At 40.5% G+C, this 25,172-nt stretch overlaps 1 protein-coding gene across 3 annotated transcripts in view; it reads left to right on the forward strand.

Moving 5' to 3' along the window:
- The window catches only part of TASP1 (taspase 1), a gene marked incomplete at both ends in the record, with an annotated part of 259,575 nt that overhangs the window by 176,598 nt on the left and 57,805 nt on the right, over positions 1 to 25,172 (forward strand). For all 3 annotated transcript variants that reach the window (XM_080716070.1, XM_080716071.1, XM_080716072.1), the window contains one exon: positions 23,381 to 23,491. In XM_080716070.1, the coding sequence (XP_080572196.1) occupies positions 23,381 to 23,491 (111 nt within the window). The remainder of the gene's footprint in view (positions 1 to 23,380; positions 23,492 to 25,172) is intronic.

Raw genomic sequence — 25,172 nt, forward strand, 5'->3', positions numbered from 1 at the left:
AAAGACTGTTCCGTATACACATTAGGAGGATACAAATCAATTTTCCAGTCTGTAGAGGTCTGTTAAGAGAAGAACCCCAGGCCGGGCGTGGTGGCGCATGCTTGTCATCCCAGCATTCGGGAGGCTGAGACCGGAGGATCGCGGTTCGCGGACAGCCTCAGCTACTTGGTGAGGCCCTCTGCAACTCAGTGAGACCCTGTTTCAAAATAAAGAATAAAAAATAGGGCAAGGGGTGTAGCTCGGAGGTCGAATGCCCCTGGGTTCCCTCCCCAGACCCAGAAAAAAAAGAAAAAAGAAAAGAACCCCGGCAGCAATGATTCAGTTTCATTGGTGACAAGTTAGAAGATTTCAAGTTCAATACAAGACTGATATCCCCAGCTTTGCTTCCAAACTGTGCACTGATACCACATAAACATACTGAATACTTAGGCTTTTCATTCCTTTTTTAAAAAAATAACAAAACTGGCTGGGCGTGGTGGCCCTCATGTTTGTAATCCCAGCGTTTGGGAGGCTGAGATCTGAGGATCGTGGTTCATGGATAGTCTCAGCTACTTAGTGAGGCCCTCTGCAACTCAGTGAGACCCTGTTTCAAAATAAAGAATAAAAAATAGGACAGGGGGTGTAGCTCAGAGGTCAAATGACCCTGGGTTCCATCTTCAGACTGAAAAAAAAAATCAAAACTGGAGTATATTTTTTAAAGAGCCATAAATTGCAAAATAAACCATGTTTTTCTTCCCACATGACACAAAATACATATGTGGAATTCCAGAATATTTTCAAGTGTGTAATAAGTTACGAAACGTATTACAAACTTACGATGTTATGAAACTTATTATACACTCAGAATGAATTGATGGAATGGGGACAATAAGAACAGATAGGCTGACAAGTTTCTGTAAGAATGACCGTTACTTTTAGAAACGAATGTGCTTTTCTAAGGACCTTTAAGAATGTTAGGAAGCCCCCTTTCTGGTGTGCTATTCTGGTGAGCTGCAGAGTACTCCCTAGAGTGGCCTCTATTTTGTTGTTATTCTTAAATAGAGGCTGAAAAATATCTCATTTAAAACAAGATGCAGAAAGCTTTGTGGGAGTGCCACAGGGGTGGGGGGTAGAGTAATTAGATAGATCAGATTCATGGAGTGTTGGAATTATTAAAAATCCAAGACTTTTCTCCCCTTTGGCTAGAATCCCTTTTATCTATTTAAGCAACTGTCATTTGAAAATAGTATATCTGCTTGTTAAATTGAGTAACACCTAAATTTAAAATTTCAGTATGTTGAGTACAAGAAACAGAATCACACCCATTTCCAAGAATCCCAGTAATTACATTCTTTGACATGGTAGGTGCTTTTTGACTTTAGGATAAAACTGGGTCAGTCTGCAGTTTAATTGGTTTTGTGTTTTTCTTCTTCTCTTGCAAACAAGGGGAAAAAATCCTTTGCTATTCTGTATTAAAGTATTAATAGGATGGATTAGCAGCAGACTAGGATGGACTTATCAGATCCTGTGGAAATGGGCAGCCGGTGTAGAATTAACTTGCTAGGGTTTGTGCTCTCAAAACAGAAATTGGTTTGCTCTCTGTGGTTGATGTTTCCTGTTTACTCAAGAGCTCTGGCCTTCCTGATCCTGGAAATCCCATACATTTTGGATACTTGGAGCTTTCAGTAGCGGTGAATTCTTTTTTTTTTTATTTTTTTTTATTTTTTCATATTTATTTTTAATTGGTGCACTGTATTCATACATCATAGTGGGATACATACTTTTGTAGACATATATGCACACATTGCCCAGTCAGCCCCCACCCGATCCCCACCCCGTTCTCTCCCTATCCCCCCCTCCTATGCTTGGCTTAGTAGTTGACATCTAGTATTATAGCAACTTATCCAAAATTAAAAATGATAATCTCACATAACAGTTTCATTTGTCTGATACCAAGCTTTTGATGACTTAAATATAACATTTCAATATTTCTTTTTGCTTTCTTTCTTACCAGAGAATCTATTTTTTTCTATTTTTTAGGTGAAACTATCATATATTTATATATTTATTTTTCAGAAAAAAAAAATCTATCCTAATATGGAATATGGACTCTAGGTACCCACATCGACCTTGAAAAAGAACAAAGCTAGAAGATATATATTTTCTGATTTCAAACCATATAAAGCTACAATAATTGAAACAGTGTAGTACTATTCTAAAGGCAGATATATAAACCATTGGAGTTAAATAAAAGCCTAGACCTAAATTCTTCCCTATATTGTCGTTATTTTTGACAAGGTTTCCACGAACATTTGGTGGTAGAAATAATAATCTTTTAACTAAATATTGTTGAAACATAATAATTACATGGAAAAGAATAAAATTGGACCCTTACCTAATCCCATATACAAATATTAACTCAAAATAGAAAAAAGACCTAAATATAAATCTTAAGACTATAAACTTTTAGGAGAAAATCTGGGTCATAAAACCTCACAACACTGAAATTGGCAGTGATTTCTTGGTTATGATTTCAATGGCACAGGCAACAGAAGAGTATACAAACTCCCTAAAAAATTAAAACATATTGTATATCCAAAGACAATGTAAACAGAGTTAACAGTTACTAATAGAATGAGATAAAATATTTCCAAATGCTATATCTGAAGGTATATTAATAGTCCAACTAGAAATCCTAAAAATTAACAACAATGAAGGCAAACAATACCCTTTAGAGGTAGGTAACAGACTAAAATAAATAATGAATCTCCACAGATAACCAATCTTAGTTGTCTGTTGGATGGAAAATCTTGTTTCTCTAGTTCTGATGTGTGTTACCTATTTCTTCTTTGTAGTTAATCTCTTTGAGTATTTTCTCTAGTGCTGGTTTTGAAGACATAAATTCCTTCAGTTTCTGTTTGTCATGGAAGCTTCTTATTTCTCCATCTAATTTGATAGAAAGTTTTGCTGGGTAGGAAATTTTTGGCTGGAAGTTGTTTTCTTTCAAAATTGGGAATATGTTACTCCAAGCCCTTCTGGCTCTCATAACTTGGTTTGAGAAGTCTGGAGTGATTCTAATTGGTTTGCCTCTGAATGTCACTTGGCCCTTTGCTTTTGTTGCCTTTAAGATTCTCTGCTTGGCTTCCACATTGGTCATTTTGACAATTATGTGGCGTGGGGATCCTCTTCTCTGATCCTGTCTAAAGGGAGTTCTATACGTTTCCTGGACCTGCGTATCGACCTCTTGCTCTATGTCTGGAAAATTTTCTGCTATTACTTCCTTGAAGAGATTGTTGATCCCTTTAGTTTCACTTTCTTTTCCCTCCTCTATTCCAATTATTCTTAGGTTAGCTTTCTTAAAATGGGCCCATATTTCTTCAATATCAGATTCCTGCTGTCGGATATTTTTTCCTAGATTAGAAACTATGCGTTCATTTTTGGAATGATCATCTTCTAAGAGCGAGATTCTGTTCTCCATGTGTTCTAATCAGTTGTTTGTGCTTTGAATTGAGGCCTTTACTTCACTAATTGCATCCTTTATCTCTTTTTGGCTCTCTCTGAGTTCTTTTCGAAGCACCTCTATTATTTCTACAGTTATTTTCCTGATTTGATCTTCTAGAAATCTCTGATTTTCTGTTTTATCGGGTTCTGATGTTGTGGGGTTGTGAGCATTCACTGCTCCAGTATTATTCCTCTTTCCCATGATTTCGGAAGTTTGTGCCTTCTCTGGGTTCTTCCCTTGGGTCACTATGACTTCACTTAAGGTGCTCTGGATCTCGAGTCAGTAGTATCTCAGACCCCACTACTCCTTTACTGGGTTGTATCACAGAGTCTCCAACCCAGAGAGTCGATAGAGGCTGCTTTAGGCCGTGGGGGGTGCCAGGTTGCACATTCTCCTATGGTGTGATATCACTGCCACCGCCCCTCTCCCACTGGGTCAAGTCCCAGTGAGTACAGTACTGGGATTTCTCCTTTGTGGCCCGCAATTTGACTCACTGTTCTTGAGTACGCAGATGTAGCTGTAGCGAATTCGCTGCTGCTGCCGCCGGTGGCAATATGGCGCCGCTGCTACGCCCTCGGCTGTTGGGCTGGCGTTTTTTTTTTTTTTTTTCTTTCTTGGTTTTGATTTCCACTCTGAATCCCTGCAGCGTGTGCTGAGCTCAGACACTGGGAGCTTTAGATGTCCTCTGTGCCGAGAAATCCCGCCTGGCTGTTCCGCAGCGGCTCCCCTTGGCTTGCTGTGGCCGTCCCGTGAATTCGCCGGCAGTATGGCGCTGCTGCCGCGTCTACCGCGTCCTCGGGCGTGAGGATCTCCTCTGTGGCTCTGTTCTCAGTCCGCTTTCTCTCTGGAGCCTGGTGATTTTTTTTGTTTCTCTGGTGATGTTGTTTTCTGGCTTTGAAAGGCGCTGATTTTGTGGTAATGGATATTTGTTGTTAGCGGGGCTCTTAAGCCCCGCTTTTCTCGGTCGCCATCTTCCCGGAAGTCTCCGCGGTGAATTCTTATATCAACAGCACGTGTCTTCTCCCTTGCCCAGACCTTTTGGGAACCAAATTAAAAAACCAACTTAAAGTAGTTACCAAATTTTGATAACTGAAAATAATTTGGTAATATTATTTGGCTGAAAATAATAAGCATAGTACTAACAAAGAAAAACAGACAGATAAACTTAAAACTCTATAAACAGTTTCATGTTACTTTAAAAAGAGCAAGTTTATTGCTTGTCTATTTGATTTCTAAGGTAGCTGGATTTGGGGACCATAAACGTGATTATAAATGTTGGTGCCATCACACAACTGGGGGCAGCTGAACTATTCACGATAAGTATTTTAAGTATTTTATTATGTGTTTTCTGTTAAAAGATGTTTACAAGGTATTAGGATTGTGAGTATAAGTCATTAAAACCACATAAGGAATTTGTTTATCCCTGCAGGAAAAATAAAAATAAAGATCTTTGTTTTTATATTAGTAATTATTTTTTTCTGGTAAGGGTACTGAGGTACTGAATAGGTGATCAAAAGCTTTTTTCTCTTTCCTTCTTTTCTTCTTTTCTTTTTCTTCTTTGTTTCTTCAGTTTGTGAGAATGTAGAGAAAACCACTGATATTAGTTACGGTAAACTCCAGGCTCATAATCATAATGTTCACAAAGGAAAGGACATTAGGTCGTAGGAAGTTGAGGGCTGTGTTTGAACGGGACTGTGCTGCACTTTATGGATTGGATGAATAAGTAAATCCCAAATTATTATTATGCTTACAATAGAACTTATTTTAAGGTTGCAATATTGGTTCCCCTCATTTTAATCTAATTTCTAAAGCTATCAGCCATTTGAGAATGACTGATTTTTGAGCCTGAGAAAACCACACATTCGTGAGGGAAGAATAGTCTCTCTCTCACCTTCAAGCTATGTCCTCAGTCTTATTGTTGTTGTTGTTATTGTTATTATTATTATTATTGTTGTTGTTATGTGTGTGTGTATATATGTATGTGGTCCTAGGAATGAAAATGAGGGTTAGGGTACTCTACCAACGAGCTACACCCCCAGCCCTATTTTTTATTAATTTTGAAACTGGATCTCACTAAATTGCGGAGGGCCCCACTAAGCAGCAGAGGCTGGCCATGAACCCATTATTCTCTTGTCTGAGCCTCCCGAGTACTGGGATTACAAGCATGGGCCACCAGCCTGGCTATTCTTTTTTAAGTGTTTTAAAAGCCCACACCTTTCATTAGCATCAGCAGTGCACACCGCAGCTTGTGCAAAGTGCTTCAGGACAGTGCTGCATTTTTGGTATTTTACCTTGATTCTGGGTTGACTTTCAGCTGCAAATTGCATAGAAGTTCAGAGTATCTTATTTGTTGTAATAAAAATGTTCTGTTTATTTAAAGAATATTTCAAAGAAACCAAGTAGCAGGCTTCATTATTTGAATTTGTGATTAAGAAGTCTAATTAGTCGGGTGTGGTGGAGCACGCTTGTAATCCCAGTGTTTGGGAGGCTGAGACCGGAGGATCACACTTCACGGACAGCCTCAGCTACTTAGTGAGGCCCTTTGCCTCAGTGAGACGCTGTTTCAAAATAAAGAATAAAAATATAGGGCTGAGTATGTAGCTCAGAGGTAGAATGCTCCTCCGTTCCAATACCGTCTGTAATTGTTTTTGTTGGGATACCTTTTTATTTTGTTTACTGTAAGTTCTGTGTGTGTGTGTGTGTGTGTGTGTGTGTGTGTGTGTGTGTGTTAGGGATCTTTGAGGTAAAAAGTAATCCTGCTTATCTTTGTTTCCTTTTTTTTTTTTGCTTCCTATAAAACATAATGTTCCAAAGAGCTCAAATTCTGGGACATTTAGACACAAAAATTCAAAATAAATGACTTCTATAGATATAGAAACCTGGATTTACAGAACCTAACCGAAATGCCAATTGACTGAAAAGCAAAAATGCTGTTGGTAAAAATTAGATCTCTTTGGTTGATTATGTTGAAACCATGACATGTTAAACAAGAACTTTTGAGGGCAACTGGCTTCAATTTAAATTGGCTTCCAAAGATCTAGTCAGAGATGAAAGCAAATGACCTAGGAGAGTACTGTGCTATGTCTGAGGAGAGGAGGAAGGTAAGTAAGCAGATGTGACCGGGTAGAGCTCTTGACCTTGGAGGAGCATGAGTAACTCATCTGTAGTACCAGGAGCAAAGGCAGAGGCCATGTGCAAGAATCCAGATGTGATGATGGCTTGTGAAAATTCTCTGTTCCATTTGTCCTAGGGAAAGACAGCTGCAGAGAGTTAGGATGGAGGAGATCATTGGGAATTTGGCGAAAACCAAAAAAGTGTAGGTCAGTACTTGGGAAATGGATGGTTATTGCCAGGAAGCCTAAGGATATGACCTGAAGTTTATAACCACAGATGTAAAAAGAATGGCTACCACAGCAGTAAGATTTTCTCCACTAAAGTTCACCGTGGGTGCAGGTGTGGAAAAGGATTGACCTGTGATTGGAGTTTTTTCAGTTGGGTGTGATGGAGCAAGAGCAGGCCAATTTATCTACTGTTTTCTTAAGGAGTTAATTATCATGGTGAGCCATGGACTTTAGCCCACATAAGGGCCAAAGGGGGGTGAGGGATAAGTAGAAGTATTGTTGGAGTATGGGTATTATAGACTGTGCACTGGAAAGTTAGGGGTCATCGAGATTCTTAAGGTGAGGTGTATGGAAGGGATAAAGTTATTGGTGAATCATAAGGACTAGGGTATGATAAGGAGACTAGAGGGAGTGGAGACAGTGAATAGAGGACAGGACCCTATGAAGAGGAAATGTGAAGGGATCTAGAGGCCAGGGAGTTGAAGGATTATTTCCTTGTATTATACAATCACTAGAAATTACAGCATCAGCAGAGCCGGGTGTGGTGGTGCACGCGTGTAATCTCCACATTCAGGAGGCTGAGACAGGAGGATCGCGGTTTGCCAACAGCCTCAGCTACTTAGTGAGGCCCTCTGCAACTCGATGAGACCCTGTTTCAAAATAAAGAATAAAAATAGGGCTGGGGGTATAGGTAGAAGATAGAATGCCCCTGGATTCCATCCCCAGACCCACACACACAAAAAAAAAGTAAAAAGAAATTACAGCAGCATGTTGTCAGAGGAACAGTGTGGTAGGAGAAATAAATCTTTGAGGGATTATGGTGTATTCATCAGTATTTTCATTACTGTGACCAAAATACCTCGGGGTGGGGGGACTTAGAGGGAAAAGGTGTATTTGGGCTTATGGTTTCAGAGGTTCAGTCCATAGTCAGCTGGCTACAAGGCAGAAGCCTCATGGTAGCAGAGTGTGGAGACAGAGAGGGCATGGGGATCAGGGACACACGTATTCCCCTAGGCCATTTCCTCAGGGGCCTCTCTGCTCCTGTTGTGCCTTCCCAGCCTTCAGTTACTACTAGTAAGTCCATCAAGTTATTTGTCCATCAGTGGGTTTATCCTCTTATGAAGTTAGAACTCTGACTCAGTTATTTCTCCTCTGAACATTTCTGCGTTGACCACACATAAGCTCTTCTGGGGGACATTCCCTATTCAAACCATTACACATGGGGAGAGCCCTGTAGGGACCGTTAGATGGACTTCCACCCAGATGTGTCTGGTTAAGTACCTGTGAACAGCCTTAAGGGAAAAGAAAACACTGTCACTGTCCAGTGCACTATGATTTTTTTTTCTTTCTGTGAAACTCATGCACATTACCATAAATTTCAACCAACGTAAAAAAAAATGTAGAATTTCAAAATGTCATAATTAAAATATGAAAGAAAAACGCTGAGCTAGCAGGTCATATGAGGTACCCAGATCCACTGATTTTTGCTGGCACTGACTGACCTGAAAATGAAAGAGCCACAGGGCTCAGGAGTCCCGAGAAGGACCCCAGCCAGATGGGCAAAGAAAGGGACAAGTCCTTTAGCCTACATCTCAATGCGTAAAATAACTTTAGGAGCGAAAATGCTTAATTACTGGCATTCCCCTCTTTCCTTTAAGATATTCACCATTAAAACAACACTGTTCACTCAGTTGTGTGTATAGATCTTTTGTTGTAGATGAGCCTAAAATATATGTACTGTTTTGAAATACTTTTGGATTGACTCCTATTTCAAATATTAACCTTTTTGGTTGCACATCAGATTAAGGTTTTGTGAACCACCATTAACAGGCCTATATTTAGTTCTCTCTTTTGGTGGCAATGCAGTCATTTAAAACTTACCAGTAAAAATATCCTTCTTCAAATTTAGAATTTTATGAGTCTCACAGTGGTGCCTCACCTGATTTTTATGTCGTCAGGCAATTCTGTGGATTTAGGGAGGGTCTTTTTGACCTTTAAACATTATCCCCTAATGGGACAAAGGTCTAAAACAGATCTTCCTTATATAAAAGTCTCAAAATTCTTAAAGAGATATTTCAGTGTTTACGTCAACTTACTACCATAGCTAATCTTTTTAAATTATGAAATTTGAAATTGCTGTTATGACTCTCTGTATCTGCATATCTGGATAAACTTATTAATTGAAGGTAAAGTTGTCCAATTTTTTTTTTGTGTGTGTGTGTGTGTGTGTGTGTATGTGGTACTGGGGTTCCTGGAAACCCTTGTACCTCTGGGCTACACTCCCAGACTTATTTTATATTTTTATTTGGAAAGAGGGTCTCTTAAGCCAGCAAGGCTGGCTTCAAACCTGCGCAATCCTCCTGTCTCCACCTCCCAAGCGTGGGGATTACAAGCATGTGCCACCACACCCGGCTAAGTCACGCCTGGCTAAATTCTTCAATTTAAAAAAAATTTTTTTTTTTTTTTTTGGTGGTACTGGGGTTCCTGGAAGCCCTTCTACCTCCGGGCTACACTCCCAGACCTATTTTTACATTTTTTAAATTTGGAAACAGGGTCTCCTAAGCCAGTGCACGCGACTGGCTTCAAACCTGCGGAATCCTCCTGTCTCTGCCTCCCAAGCGTGGGGATTACAAGCGTGTGCCACCATACCCGGCTAAGTTCTCCAAATTTTTAAGAATGATATTTCATAATTATCTCAGTTGATTAGTACCTATAGATGAAGTTGCTACTCTTATATATTAAAGTAAATGTGTTTATATAAAAAAACTGTAAAATGTTTTCATGCAAATTTAGATTAATTGAAACCACTTTAATTAGATTTACAATAAGGTTTTATGGTGTTATTTTTTCTTACAAAAATTATTTTCTTCTATAAAGTAAAAAATGTTTTTGAGCATAAAGCGTTACTTATTGGCTTATGATTTCCTAAAGCCATCCTACTACATACATACTGTCTTGCTTTTTAAATTTTATTTACCAAAAGTGATTGGATTTTTCAGAAGATAATATAACTCATAGACTCTCATTTATAATTCTTATCCCAAAGAGAAGGTATAAAATGGAAAAATGGTGAGTTTTGTTTGTGAGTTGATTTGCCCTTTTTTTCCCAGTAAGTGCTTACTCATTACAAGCTTTCTTAATTTGTTTTATGTTATTGTTTTTTTTTCTTAGAGATGCTAGAGTTTGACAATCTACTGCTCATCATTTTATAATTTTTTATAAATTGAAACAAAGGTGACTGATAAATCAGTTTGGTCTCATATGATACCAATTTTTTTAAATTTATGGTTCTCATTTCTCCCTGTCTGCTGGTCTTAAGACATAATTTAATTCTATAGGTTTTTTCACTTTATTAGATAGAATAAAAGGTTTTCCACAGCCCAAAGCTTCTAGGCATGTGTAGAATATAAAAATATGCAATTAAATAGGACAACCAAAATTCCACAACAGAGGTATTAAAATGTTCAGGTCTTTATTTAGTAAAAAGTAAGAAGGCAAAAAAATATATGTGCCCAGCGCCCTGAGGTTAATGAATTAGAAATTTGCTGAATTAAGACAAGGTGTGAATTACAGAAATAAACAAAGCTCCAGTGGACTAACAGGAGAAAGGAATTCAAAGCTTGGACCAGAGAAGGAATTTCACAGGAAACATCCAACCTTGCCATGTCCAGAATTGTGACGTCTATCCTCAGGGCACTGCACTGATATGAAATGGCTAGAGGCATTTATACAACTTTATTGAAATGACAGATCGAGGTCAGCAGCCTTGTGCACACATTCCAGTGTGGCGCACGGGCCTCCTGTCAGGAGCAGCTACCCAGCCCCTCTCTGCATTGCCTGGCTCCAGCTGAATTTCGTTTTGTCCTATTTTTTTCTCTTAAGTAGCACCTGCTGCAGTGTGTGTCAAGCTCTGTGGAGAGGGATGGGATCTATTCAGCCTCCCTGGGATATGATACTGAGCCTAGATGATCACAGATGTCTCCTTTGCAGTCTTCCTGCCTCTTCTCTTGACAGCTACCCTCAACCCCATGTATTTTGTCATTGAAAAGCCTGTTCCAGTTCCTTCTCTAAAGATTCTTGTTTGTAAAATATGAATCAAATGCCATTGCCCCTTTGCTATTCTTCTACTCTGAAGATGATAAACGGCAGGCACTACCTCAGGGTCTGTCGTGTGATTACTACCTGCCCCTCCACTTCATTCCAGGTGTCTCCCCTCTCTTGCTTATTATGGTGGCTTCTTTGGTCTGTTCGTTTTCCCAAATTCCTTGGTTCTTTCACATCTCAGGACCTTAGCATGTACTGTTTGCTTAGTCTGGAACGTTTTCCTTTCCAGCCTTCATCTTATTCTTTCTTCCTCATCTTCAAATGGGGCTTTGTCAGAGAAGCCTGTCAATAGTGGGTTCTTTCTATCCCCTTCATGGAACTATGCAATAGTGCTTTGTTGTTGTTTTGCTTGTTTGGCCTTCTTTACCATCAGAACATTGCCTTCTTGGGGCCCGGACCTTGTGTGTCTTATTCACCAGTGTAATCCTAGCACCCAGATGGGGTCAAGTGCCCCGTAGACACACTGGTAATACTACTACTACCATTGACTCACTCGACAGAATACCTGGCAGCATCATTAAGTTCACAGTGTAAACACTGCAGCTTTCTGGACCTTAATTTGTAAGCTCGAGCATTGATAATATGCATTTGTAATTATTTGACTGTATACCCTCTCAATGCAATAACAAGAGTGAAAAATATTGAAACACAAGCATACAGAAACTTGATAGGAAGTAGAATATCAGTAGTGACCATCCTATCAGACTTTTCAGGCAGCAGCTGTTTTTTGCAACAATAGAATGGATTTATCCATATACTTACTTGAAGGCAGAGTTGACAAGAGCACACAAAGCTACACTAAACTGACTCCATTGGGGATAGAAGCACCCTGGAAAGCTTCAGTGCCACGTGCTTCTGTGCAGCAAACAAGATTTCACAAAGTTAAAGTGAGTAGAGTCTGCACACACGGCAAATGGGGCAGGTAAGGAAACGACTCAGAGAAAACTCGTAAGGGGCAACATAGGGCTGTGCAGCATTCTGCCCTCCACCTTCTTTGTTGGTACTGGTGATTGAACCAGAGGCAGTCTACCTCTGGGCTATTCCCCTAGTAGCACTTTTTATTTGGAAACAGGGTCTTACTGGGTTGCTGAGGGCCTAATTCCCTGAGTCTGGCCTCAACACTACAATTCTCCTGTCTCAGCCTCCCAATGACTGGAATTATAGATGTGTGTGCCTGTACCCAGTTTGGATAATGTTCTTAAAGATCTGATGTCCTTTGAGAGTGTTTGAACACTATTGGTAGAGGCTCTCTGGCATACTCTCAGGTGCTTATCTGCATTATTTGCTTATATTGACTGTATTTCTAAGTCACAGTCAAAAAACAAAAACTACCTCAGTCCTCCTGGAGCAAAAAGATATTGCTTATGAACACTTGTCCTTTGGACTATATTGTAAATACCTTAAGGTTTCTAGCATACATGGAATCTAGAATTTAATGAGTGAAACATCTATTCCCTCAGAAAATTTTTTAAATTCTTTACCTCTTTTTTGCAGTACTGGTGATGGAACTCAGGGGCATTGTACCTCTGAACTCCATCCCCAGCCCTATTTTTTTATCCTTTGAATTTTGAAACAGGGTCTCACGGAGTTGTAAAGGGCCTTGCTAAGTAGCTGAGGCTGTCTGCAAACTGCGGTCCTCTGGTCTCAGCCTCCGGAATGCTGGGATCACAAGCGTGCGCCACCACGCCCGGCTTAATTCCTTACATTTTTAACAGTGATTCAATGAAGTCTTTCACTTAGGACCATTTGACCCACAAATTTTCTGGCCTGGGGAGTTTTTATCTCATTCACAGACAACTTGTCATTCAACCTGTCTTGGAACGAAGAATTTTTTGCATTACTTTTGCTCTGTTTTTGTGGGAATAGGCTGAAGATTGCTGAGCATGAATTTCTGGATTTAAGAATGTATGGGTGGTGAGTGCAGACTGGCAAACAAGATCAGTGAGCATGAGAAAAAAATTATTTTTAAACTAAGCTTTTTCAAAGTTTCTGGTCTAACCTGTAAGTCCTTGATCTATCTTGAGTTCACTCTTCCACAGGGTGATAGGCTGAGGTCTAATTTCACTGTTCTGTATATGGATATACAGTGTTCCCATCACCATTAGCTGAAATGCTAGCTTTTCTCTAGCGTATATTTTTTTGGCTCTTTTGTCAACAGGCAACTGGCTGTAAGTGTAAGAATTTGTTTCTGTTCTGTTCCATTGACCAAACTAAGTTTGTATCTTAGAGGGCATTCTATAAAGATCCTTATTTGATCAAAGGCATTAGAGATATTTTAAAATTATGTAGAAATACATTTGCATATTTTATTTGAGGAGTGCCATGTTATATTTCTTTGTCTAAAATACAGGCTCAGCAACTTAATGAGACCTTTAGCAACTTACTGAGACTCTATTTCAAAATTTAAAAGAAGAGATGGGGGTGTAGCTCAGAGGTAGAATGCTCCTGAGTTCAATCCCCAGTGCCACTGCCCCCCCCCCCAAATTCAATGGCTCTAGCAGTTTGAGACATCCAAGATAAAACTGACTTCATCTAGGTTTCCCTGGAAAAAATTTATCAGGTCACTTTGACTCTTAAGCACCATCATACTTAATTTAATTAAATTATGCCCATATAAGAATTCCAGTGAGAGCTAGGCATGGTGTCACATGCTTGTAATCCCAGCATTTGGGAGGCCAAGACAGGAGGATCATGGTTCAAGGACAGCCTCAGCTACTTATTGAGGCCCTTTGCAACTCAGTGAGACTCTGTTTCAAAGTAAAAAATAAAAAGTAGGTCTGGGGGTGTTGCGGTAGAAAAAAAAAAAGCCAATGAGAATGGAAGGTAAGAATATGAAAGTTTTTTTTAATCATATAAGAATAGCAAAGAATACCGCAAATAATGAATAGTGAGAAGAAATTGATCATTCAGATAGAATATACTATAAAGCTATAAAAATTAAATTCATTCTATATGGGGGAATTGTTTTGTCATTGGAGCAGTTTGTAGACTCAAATATATATGAAATTTAAATATTTGATTAAAATGTACTTCAAGTCAGGAAGAAATAAATTTTTCAACAAATTTATATTGTGCAATTGACTGACCATATAAGGGAAGAAAAAAATACCACAGAATCTTCACTGCCATCTTTATACCAAAATTAATTCCAGAAGGACTAAAGTTTTAAAACTAACAACTGTCATGATAAAAGATCTAGTAGAAGCTGGGCGTGGTGGCACACACTTGTAATCCCAGCATTTGGGAGGCTGAGATAGGAGGATCACAGTTCACAGACAGCCTCAGCTACTTCCCAGTTCAGTGAGACCCTATTTCAAAATAAAGAATAAAAAATAGGGCTGGGGGTGTAGCTCCGAGTTTGAATGCCACTGGGTTCCATTCCTGGTACTGCAAAAAAAAAAAAAAGTTCAGTAGAAAATAATAATAATATAATTATTATAATTATAATAATTATTATTATTATTAATCATCATCATCATGTGGGGTACAGGGGTATTCTACTTCCAAGCTACACCCCAGCCCTATGTTTTATTCTTTACTTTGAAACAATGTCTCATGAAATAGTGGAGGTTAGTGGGGAACCTTCAATCCTCCTGTCTTAGTCTCCCAAGTACTAGGATTACAATTGTGCACCACCATGCCCAGCTCAAATTTTTTTTCATAATTTCTCATTAGAGAAGGCCTTTCCAGTAAAACGTCCAACACAGAAGCCGTGAAGTTAAAAGATGGATAAATTGACAATACAAGTATTAAAATCCTCTATTAAAAAAAGACAAAAATGAAAAGATAGTTGGCAAACTGTGGAAAAATATTTCCAACACATATGGCCAAAGACCTTAATATATAAATAGTGCAGCAAACTAGTAAGGAACAAAAAAGCCAAGGGCTTGAAATGATAAAAGCCGTTTTTAATCTGGGATTGTGTTTGATTGATAGTGCAGAACTCTGTGAGGGATTAACAAAATATGAGCTTTCCTTTTCTTACATAGGAGTGTGAAAGCATCCAGGCTTTCTGGCTGGTACAGTAGCTCCATGGTGCTTTATGGGCTTAGATTTTCTTTCTGTTTTTGGTACTTACTACAGGCCTGGGAGAATATAAGGTTATTTTAGTCAGCTTTCTCTTGCTGTAATAAATACCTGAGATAAGTGACTTATAAAGAAAAAAGGTCTGTTCTGGGTCCTGGCTTGGGAGGTTTTAGTCCATGTTCAGTTGGCACTGCTGCCTTTGGGGCTGTGGCCAGGTAACATGCCATCGTAGGGATTACGTGGCAAAGCACCTGCCCACCTCATGGTCAGGACATGAAAGAGAGAAGAGACGGGATCTCACTTCCCCTTTGAGGGCATAGCCTTGTGATCGGAAGGCCTCCTTCTAGAGCCCACCTCTTAAAGCTCCCACCACCTGCCAGTAAAGGCACACAGGGGCTAGTCCTTTAACACATGAGCCTTTGAGGAGCATTCTAAGATCCAGAACATCAGGGAGAGGGACCCCAGAGAGGAGGAGGAAGGTTGGGCAATAAGTTACAATTAGATAAGAATAAAGAGTTCTGCTTGCTAGTGCCATAGATAATGATAATTTGCTTACTGTACTTTTCAAAAAAGAAAGAATTCTATTTTTACCACAAAGAAATGATAAATATTTAAGGATATATTCTTACCCTGAGCTGAACTCCATGAACAAGTACAATTTTTATATGTCAACTAAATAAATAAATGAAAACACCCCAGAATTTTACCACTTGGCTTACTAGCTGCAGAGGAGCTTGGGAAGTTGGGTATACTTCTGTTCCAAACTAAAAGAGATTTGTTTGTAAGAAAGAAAGGGAGAATGGAAAGTGGTTACACAACTAGTTGTGAGGACAACTCACAGATAAAGAAACACAGGTGGCTCGTAAACATTAAAGAGTGTTATTTAGCTTTTCATCAGTGTGACATTATACCCAAGAAAAGTAACCTAAACAGGGAGGAGTTTGCTTTGGCGCATGGTTTCAATGGTTTCAGTCCAAGTCACTAGTCTCATTGCGTACTGAGTCGAACAAAGATGCTCTTGCCCATGGTGGTCAGAAAGCCAGAAGAGAGACAGAGGAGAGTCATGGTCCCAATATCCTCACGTCCCCAGTGACCCAACTTCCTTCCACGGGGCTCCACCCTCTGAAGGTTCCACCACCTCCCAGTCGTGCCACAGACTGCTGATCCAGCTGTCAGCATTTGAGCATTTGGGGGCACAATTAAGATCCAAATTGCAACATAGATATTTAGATTTATTCATAACTAAATAATTGCAAACCAAGGTAATAGTAGGAAAGTCTATGCACTGCCTTTTCTTTTCCATGTCTATATACCAGTGAGATAAGTGATTTTAGACAGACAGCTGGCTAAGCTTGAACCTCAACGCTCCTCTCTAACTGGCTAATTGGAGTCCTTAACAATATGCTTATCAACAGAAAACCGGGCAAAATGATGCTGTCCCTAAGCTGTGACCCTGGTAGTTCCTGAAGAGCAGGCGCTGTGGTCTGTGCCCAGCTCCTCCTGCTCTTAGTGTCTCCATAGGCTGTCACTCACCTTCCTGGCTCTCAGGTACTTTCTTCTCTTCCTTTGGTCTCATCTACCAAATGAGTGTAGCAGTGGTCATTCCATTGGGACTTTTGTATAATCAGCAAAGGATAGAATGCAGTTAAAACACACTTGATAGGATGATGGGAACAACCTGTGGACTTCTCTTCAAGGGCAGAGTCACAGGGGCGCGTCATTAATGGAGCTAACACTTCTGAACTCGGTAACTGAATCCTGTCATCGTGTCATATAGACTTCAAGTCATTCTGCTTATACTTCACATCCATGACAAACATGTAAGCTTGTGACTTAAGTGCATCTTTAAAGAAAAAGCTTTTGATCTTCCAGAAAGCATACACTGTTACCCTGCTTCTGAGTATCAAGAATATTTATAATCTATTTTGTTCTTTTAAAGTTAAAGGTTTGCTTTTTAAGTAGAGAATATTCTGAGTATCAAGAATATTTATAATCTATTTTGTTCTTTTAAAGTTAAAGGTTTGCTTTTTAAGTAGAGAATATTCATTATTTCCAGGTCTTTTATTATCTTGCTCACCAGCTTCCAAAACACCCTGTATATATATTTGTTTCTCTTTCTTAATATTGGTGTAATTCCTCCAAGAGAAAAATGTTATTCCCATGGTTTTGCATATAGAATTAAAAAGAAGGTAATACACAGGAATGTGCTTTCCTGTGCATTACCAAGTTAGGGTTTCGCCAGGCATCCTTGTGCATGCCTATAATCCCAGTCCTTGGGAGACTGAGACAGAAGGAGCTCAGGTTCCAGGCCAGCTTCAGCAAATTAGTGAGGCCCTATTACCAAATAAAAACTAAACTGGGGATGTAGTTCAGAGGTAGAATGCCCCTGGGCTCAAATCCCATGGAAAGGAGAAAGAGAGAGAGAAGAGAAGAGAGATGAGTTCGCATGTTTTGGCATATCTGGCATCAGGCAGTGTTTCCTATTGCTAGTGGGTAGAGATGAATCTCTAAAGCTGAAAATACTTTCAGGACTATGCATGTTAGAAGTGGTGGAGACATTAAGAGATTGCTAACTTAAAGAGTTCCAGTCTTTTCAGACGAGGGAAGGTTCAGAGAGGTAAAGTGTCTGGTCCCAGTTCAAGAGGACAGCAGTATATCTGGAATCCTGATTTCCTATTTCCACAGCCCTGTGTTCTATCTCTGTTTCATGGACATTTGTAATTTGTCTTTTCAATCATAACCCATTCCACTGGCCTTGCACAGTTGATCATCCAGGCTTAATCCTTTTGTCTACACCCCTCCCTGATCACATGAGCCAGTAATCCCCCATTTTTTCTTGAAATTATCCTAACTGGGACTTTTACTAACAATCAAAAGAATGTAGATTAATATTCTTGTTGACTTCGCTTCTTTAATCCTTATAATGATTCTTCTCTTGAGTTTCTTCAGACAGGAAGCAGGTATTTGATAGATGTACAGTCCAGTTTTACAACCTAAATGGATGTCAGGACTACACACATCAATCACAAGTGGGTTTCTTATCATCTGTTATTACAGTTTCATTCCATAGCAGTTACAGACTTAGCCTTAGAGGATCTGGGACTATATTTTATTATGGTGAGTAAAACTTCACCTTCTTTCTTTACTGTTTTGTTTGCTTTATGCAATCACTTGTACATGTGTTCACAAAACATTGGGTTGTTTAGGTTTATTTTGGCCCCAGCTCCCTATATGGGATAGAAAGTACCTAACAATGCCTAACATGTCACTCAATGTTAATTTTTCTTTTATTATTAGTAAGATTAAGAAATGGTGTTTAAGTGTTTTACAGAGACTAATTTATTTTTTAACCTGGGAAACTGTTATTAGCACCATCCAGTCACTGGATGCAAGCAACCTAGATTCAGCATTGTAGAACATTACTTAGGTAGATACAGTAACAGATCTTATTCAACATGAGGAACAGATCTTATTCAACATGAGGATCTTCGTAAAAACAGCAAAATGCTGAGGTGTCTTTTTGCCATCAGTAGTACTCCCATCAAATGTTTAAGTAGTGGAAATTTAAAAAGTTTGTACATATCAATTCATTTTTCATAATTGTCCTTAAGTGTGGGCTGAAAATGCCTTTTAATATCCATGATTTATTATTGAAGGGTTTTAAATAAAAGTTATGCCTCATTTAAGAGCACATAGTTGCTACCCTGAGACTCAAAATGAGTTCTCAGTCAGTCAAAGGTCAGTCAGCTTCATTCTTTGGTCCTCTGATGAGGGGCAGCACGTCATGGTGGGAGCATGTGGCCACCAGCCAGCCGCAGAGAGATGGGAGAGCCAGCGTCCCACAGCCCCTAAGGGCATGCTCTCCGTGCCCCAAGGGCTTGCCTCGAGGCCCCGCCTCCCCCAGGCCACATACTTCCCAGTAGTGCTGACCTGGGGACCAAACTGCACACCTTTTGGGGTTGCTCAACCAGACCATCGTAGGGGACAGGAGGCAGGAAGGGCTGTTCACAACAGTGAGCCCAGCGTGAAATCCTTGGGAAATGGAAAAATGATGTCACAATTGCTGTGAGCTCCCTATATCCTTTTTCTCTTCTCTAAGTCCAATCTGGCCAAACCATGTGATGTGTAAAAATAAATAGTGCGATAAGGTTGTGAAGCGAAAGAACGGCTGGGCTAGGCTGAGGAGTTTGGGCGTCATTGTATAGGTGGCTGGGAGCCATTGAAGGTTTTTGAGTGTTTAATGATGTGAATGTATCTGCGACACACATCTCTTCTTGAACTAAACTCTGATGTTTCTGTTTGCCATGCCCCTCTTCCATATGCATTCTGTGAATGATCCTATTGGTTCTGCTGGAAGAATATGCCTCAGATCCAGCCTCTGCAGATAGTCTCTGTTGTCTCAAGACTCAGCTGCACCAGTGTCATCTCTCAGGTGGACTGCCCCAGCAGCTCGCTGAGGGCCTGGCTTCACGCCTGCTCTGCCGGTCCATTCTACACAGCCCAGTCAACGTCACAGGTCCACAAAAAAACTACCACTGCGTGACTTGGCTCCCCACCTGATTCAAGTTCTGTGCCTTCCCACCTCTCCTTAGCTCCTGCCCCTCTAGTGTCCCTTTAGAGATTTGAATGACTGGAGCAGCGAAGGCAGATTAGAGCGTCACGTGTGCGTGCGTGTGTGTGTGTGTGCGTGTGTGTGTGTGTGCGTGTGTGTGTGTGTGTGTGTGTGTGTGTGTGTGTGTGTGTTACAGTGAGAGTTCCCCAAGGGTCTTGTCCTTGGAGTGAAGAGGCCGAGGCTGGTGCAAGTGCTGCTGTAGGGAGAACTGACTGAGTCTGACATGGCTCGGAGTACTGCATCTCAGAGAGGGAAGAGTCAAAGCGTTATGAGCTTGGACAAGCTGTGAGGAGCCCAGGAAAGGAGCAGTTCTGGAAGTGCTGAGTTTGAGTGCTGGTGGGTAGCAGTAACCAGCAGTCAGGTGGAATATGATGTGTTTTCTCTGAGGATGTGCTGCCAAGGGAACGAGGAAGTACCTGAGAGCCAGGGAGGTGAGTGACAGCCTGTGGAGACACTAAGAGCAGGAGGAACTGGGCACAGACCACTGGGCCCTGCTTCTACACACCGCACAGCGCCCGCTCCTCAGGAACTGCCAGGGTCACAGCGTAGGGACAGCATCATTTTGCCCGGTTTTCTGTTGATAAGCATATTGTTAAGGACTCCAATTAGCCAGTTAGAGAGGAGCGTTGAGGGTCAAGCTTAGCCAGCTGCCCGTCTAAAATCACTTATCTCACTGGTATATAGACATGGAAAAGAAAAGGCAGTGCATAGACTTTCCTACTATTACCTTGGTTTGCAATTATTTAGTTATGAATAAATCTAAATATCTATGTTACAATTTGGATCTTAATTGTGCCCCCAAATGCTCAAATGCTAACAGCTGGATCAGCAGTCTGTGGCACGACTGGGAGGTGGTGGAGCCTTCAGAGGGTGGAGCCCCGTGGATTATAAGGAGCCCAGTGGATTAATTCTTTCATCTCCAAACTTCCCACAAAGTCTGAAACATTTCTTCCCAATAATTTTAAATTCTGTACATAACTGGTCAGTTTATTTCCCCTCCCTACCTTTCCTGACCTTCTCTGGCTTCCTGTTCCAATTGAACTGTTTACTATCTAAACTTGCTCCATTGCTGTGTGTCATATGGAATTCCCTTTTTCTTTTATGTTTTAGACCTTCTGTTTACAGAAATTATTTTCTTTCCCATTATTTATTCCCTCTTTCATTTTGTCAAGAACCTTTTCTCCTACAGCTTTCTGAGAAAAAAAAAATTATAGGAGATAAACTCTTTGAGGCCTTGTAGAATTTTATTTTATGTTTAAAGTTAATTGGCATTTTCACTGAATATAAAATTTGAGGTCAGGAATAGTTATCCACAGCATTTTGAATCTAAAAGCATAATTTTGAAACATAATATAGAGTATTTTGCTTTATCATTTATTATTTTCCAATGTTGCCCTTGAGAAATTGGACGCTGTTATGGCCCCTGGTTTCCATGTAACCTTTGGACTTCCAGACATCTTTCTCTTTGCTCAGTAGCGTATGTTTACAGAGACACATCTTCATGGGACTCTGATCCTGAGCTGTGCTGGGAAGCTGATGAACCTTTGCAGTTTGAGCATTTAGCCTTTAATTGTTAGAAACATTTTTTTAATTATTTCTTAAAACTATGTCCCTTTCATTACTTCTTTTGTTCTCTCTTCCTAAAATTTTCTGAAACTTCCAGATACCCTCTGGCCTGTCTTGCTGAGTTTTATCCAGTTACTTATATTCATATTCTCTCCCTCCCTCCCCCCCCCCCCCTCTCTCTCTCTCTCTCTCTCTCTCTCTCCCTCCCTCCCTCTCTCTCTCTCTCTCTCTCTCTCTCTCGTGCGTGCGTGCGCGCACACACACACACACACACACACACACACACACACACACACACACCACATACACTTTTGTCTTTTCAGTGGTAAGAATTGAACTTCGAATATCAACCCTTGCTAAGCAAACACTCTACCACTGAGCAGTGTGCTTAACTCTATCTCTTTTCATTTTTTCCTTTCTTTCCCTTTTCTTTTGCTTAACTCACTTGCCTGTTTTTCCAGTGTTGTCTTTTATTTGTTTTAGTCTCTGTCTTTCCTAATTGAAACAACTTGTAATCACGGGTTATCTGTACTCTTTTAACAGTTAAGTACAAAGAAGCTGAACTGAAAATGTGTATGAGCCAAACTTGTGATGTGGAAACCCTTACCATAGACCAGGTCAAGTTATTTCTTAGTGTCTGTCAAGTACGTCTTTACTTCGGTGCTGTTTGGTTTGTTGGAAAGGAATTATCCAGTCTCTTGCTTTGAGGATATCAGCTTGATTTCTTGCATGACAGAGTCAGTCATTTAACTGCTTAACATAAAGACTTTGACGGCAGCCCCTTGTGTTCAGTGTGTAGCTTGTTCTTTGCCCTGGTCAGAATCTGATGCCCCCACATCTCTGGTTCTGCCTCTCTAGAGAGTTAATATCCTGACTTCCTCAGGCTTAGGAAGGGCCTCTTCCTGTCTAGAGGAATCCCCTGCTCTAGAGCAGGGGCTGGCCAACTGCAGAGGGGCAGGGAATAAAGACCGGGCTGCACAGCCTCTGCTGTGCTCTGTTGCATTTTCTTCTTCTCTTCCTTTTCTTCTTTCTCCCTCTCCTCTCCTTCTTTTCTCCCCTTTAACAACCATTTAAAATGTTTTGTTTTAAATCTTAGCAGGTCATAGTTTGCCAACCCATGGTCTACAGGATTATTTTAGATGCTGTCAACCAGCCATTTTCATTTTTATCTCTGTCCAGTATCCCAGACTTCAGAAGAGCTTGACATCTCCAATTTTTAATCCTCTTTCAATTTTATGGCAAAACTAGATGGTTTCTTGTTGCCACCCCCCCCCACTCCAAGTTCCCTCCACCCCATGGAAACTTGGGCCCTGCTTCCATGGGTTTGCCAGGGGAGTAACTGCTTGCCCATCTTCCCATTTTCCAAATGATCAGGTTTTCCTCAAGTGCCTTTTTCTCTGCCCCTTTTGAGTTATGCCTTTTTTCCCCTTTCTTTCCATTGACTCCCTAGGAGTTAGTTGGGGAGGGAGTGGAGATAAATGCATGTATTTAATCTACTAAGTTTAACCAGAAGCTCCCCCCAAGTCCAATTTGGTTGGTTTTTATTTTTACTACTCTCTTTGATAGTTCTTGGGTGGATTTTGCATTTGTTCTCCACGTGCTCGCTTACTATGCCAGATGTTTGAAGATGTACTTGGGGAAGAAAACTGAGGGCTTTTAACAGTAGTGTTCTTGAAACGCTCACAGTGGCTCGGTGTATGCAATATGAGAAAGACTGGGCTGTTTCTAACCACTGGAGTCTCCCAGTAGACATACAGCCTCACCCTTACTTGTATAGACCATCAGGAGCATTTTTAAATGCTTGCAATCAGGTTTTGGCTTATTGCATAGATTGAACTTAAGGTAGTAAATCAAAGCTTTTGGTGCTGTACCCCCGACAGTAGGGAGATCCTGGCAAGGGATCCCTAGTTGCTGATCAAAGGGAATTGTTGAACCTTTCTTGTGTGTCTTGTGTTTTGGTCTTTTAGTCAGCCGGTGTTTCCGGTTTCATTCTGAATCCAGTAACACATGCTCCATCCCCAACGGGTCTTCTTGGCAGCATCTGCCCCTGTCTTTGCCAAAAGCCCCTTGTTCAGCCATAAGCCTGCCTTGGCCATCAAGTCTACGTGATGTATGGACAGTGATGATTGTCAGAAAACGGGCATCTTTTTAAGACCTTATTCCATTACAGTTTTGCCCTAGTAATCAAATGAAATGGAAAATCACAGAAGTGAAAGTCACTGAAAACTGACCCTAGTCATTTCTACCTAGGTTCGCCTTTCCTTGCTAGTGAAGATGGCGTGCTGGGTGGAGTGATTGTTCTCCGGTCCTGCAAGTGCTCTGCAGAGCCTGACTCCTCTCCACATAAGCAGACACTTCTAGGTAAGCTGTACCTATACATTGTGTGTGTGTGTGTGTGTGTGTGTGTGTGTGTGTTCATGTTTTAATTTTTCAAAACATGAAAAGTTTTTTTTATCCTTAGGGCAGTAATTTTAAGCTATGGGAAGATGAGGATGTACCACTGATATCGCAACATCTCTGTTTTGCTAATCTTTTTCCACAGGTAATCATGCGGAAGATAAGTGTTTACTTTTAAGTACATGCTTAGAGCATATTTTCAAAGTGGGCTTAGAGCCTAGGACCTTTAGTAAAGACAAGTATTAAGGACAGTAGATGATGTCTTATTCCACGAAGCATTTGAGGTAAGCCTAACAACATACACAGTAACACTGAAAGAAGATTCTTCCTGTTGCCCCTCCTACGGAGAATCAGAACCACACCAAGAGCTGCCGGCCCAAGTCAGCCCTGGCTCCACAGCTTGTTAGCTCTGATGCCTTCGTGCCTTGGTCTTTCTGTCCGTGCCACTTCCTCATCTGTAAAATGAGGATGCCTGCCCTGCCCTCCTTGTAAAGCTGTGATGAAGGGGGTCAAATGAGTGTTTGTTTTTGCAGATGTCCACCCAGATGTGCGGTGCATGTCTAGCCAAGCACACCATTGGGGATGAAACCCGGCCTACCCTTAATTTGCCAAGGCACAGATTGGTGGGATTGCCACTGCCCTTGATTGCCTCTTTCCGATTCATTCATCCATAGGGGTACTTCTCAAAAATCTGTAGAAAGAAGACACATAAGCTAGCAAGGATCCCATTATGTTTTGTTAATTAATTTATTATATATACATTCAAAAAGTTGCACAAATCATAACTGTAACTTCTTGCTAAATTATTACAGAGTATACCCACTTTGTGTAACTAGCACCCAGATTAAAAGATACAGCTTGACTGCATCCTTCAGAGACCCTTCCTGACCCCTGCTAGTCTCTGCCTCCTCCAAGTTAATCAATGTGCTGATTTCTAACACCATGGTTAGTTTTTTCCTGGTCAAATATATAAATGGGATTGTAGAATATGCACTTTGTGTCTGGTGTTTAGTCAACAGTAAGCCTGTTAGGCTCATCCATTTTACATGTGGCAGGAGTTTGTTAGTTTTCATTGCTGTATAGGATTGTATTATGTGGATACAGCACCATGCGTTGACCTTTTCTTCTGTACATAGTTTTTTAATACATGAGCATTATAGAGACTGTGATGGCTTAGCCCCTTCTATTATACATTTATATATAGAAAATATGGGTGGTGCCCCATTTATTTTGTTTGGTTGTGAATTGCTATAGTAGCTTCTTCCTACTAATATTCTAGGAGTCTCTAAAATAGAAGACTATTTCTTGTGGGAATAATAAGTATTTTTTCCATAAAATCCCAAAGCATTTTTCATTCCTTTTTTTTCTTTTTTCTTTTTTTTCTTTTCTTGTGTGTGTGTGTGTGTGTGTGTGTGTGTGGCAGGCACTGGGATGGAACCCAGGGGCATTCTACCTCTGAGTACACCCTCAGCCCTATTTTTATTATTTATTTATTTATTTTTTGTGGTACTGGGGATGGAACCTTCTCCTCCGGGCTACACTCCCAGACCTATTTTATATTTTACTTGGAAACAGGGTCTCTTAAGCCAGTGAGGCTGGCTTCTAACCTGCGCGATCCTCCTGTCTCAGCCTCCCAAGCGTGGGG

Source organism: Muscardinus avellanarius (genome assembly GCF_963383645.1).
Source record: "Muscardinus avellanarius genome assembly, chromosome: 19".
NCBI lineage: Eukaryota > Metazoa > Chordata > Mammalia > Rodentia > Gliridae > Muscardinus > Muscardinus avellanarius.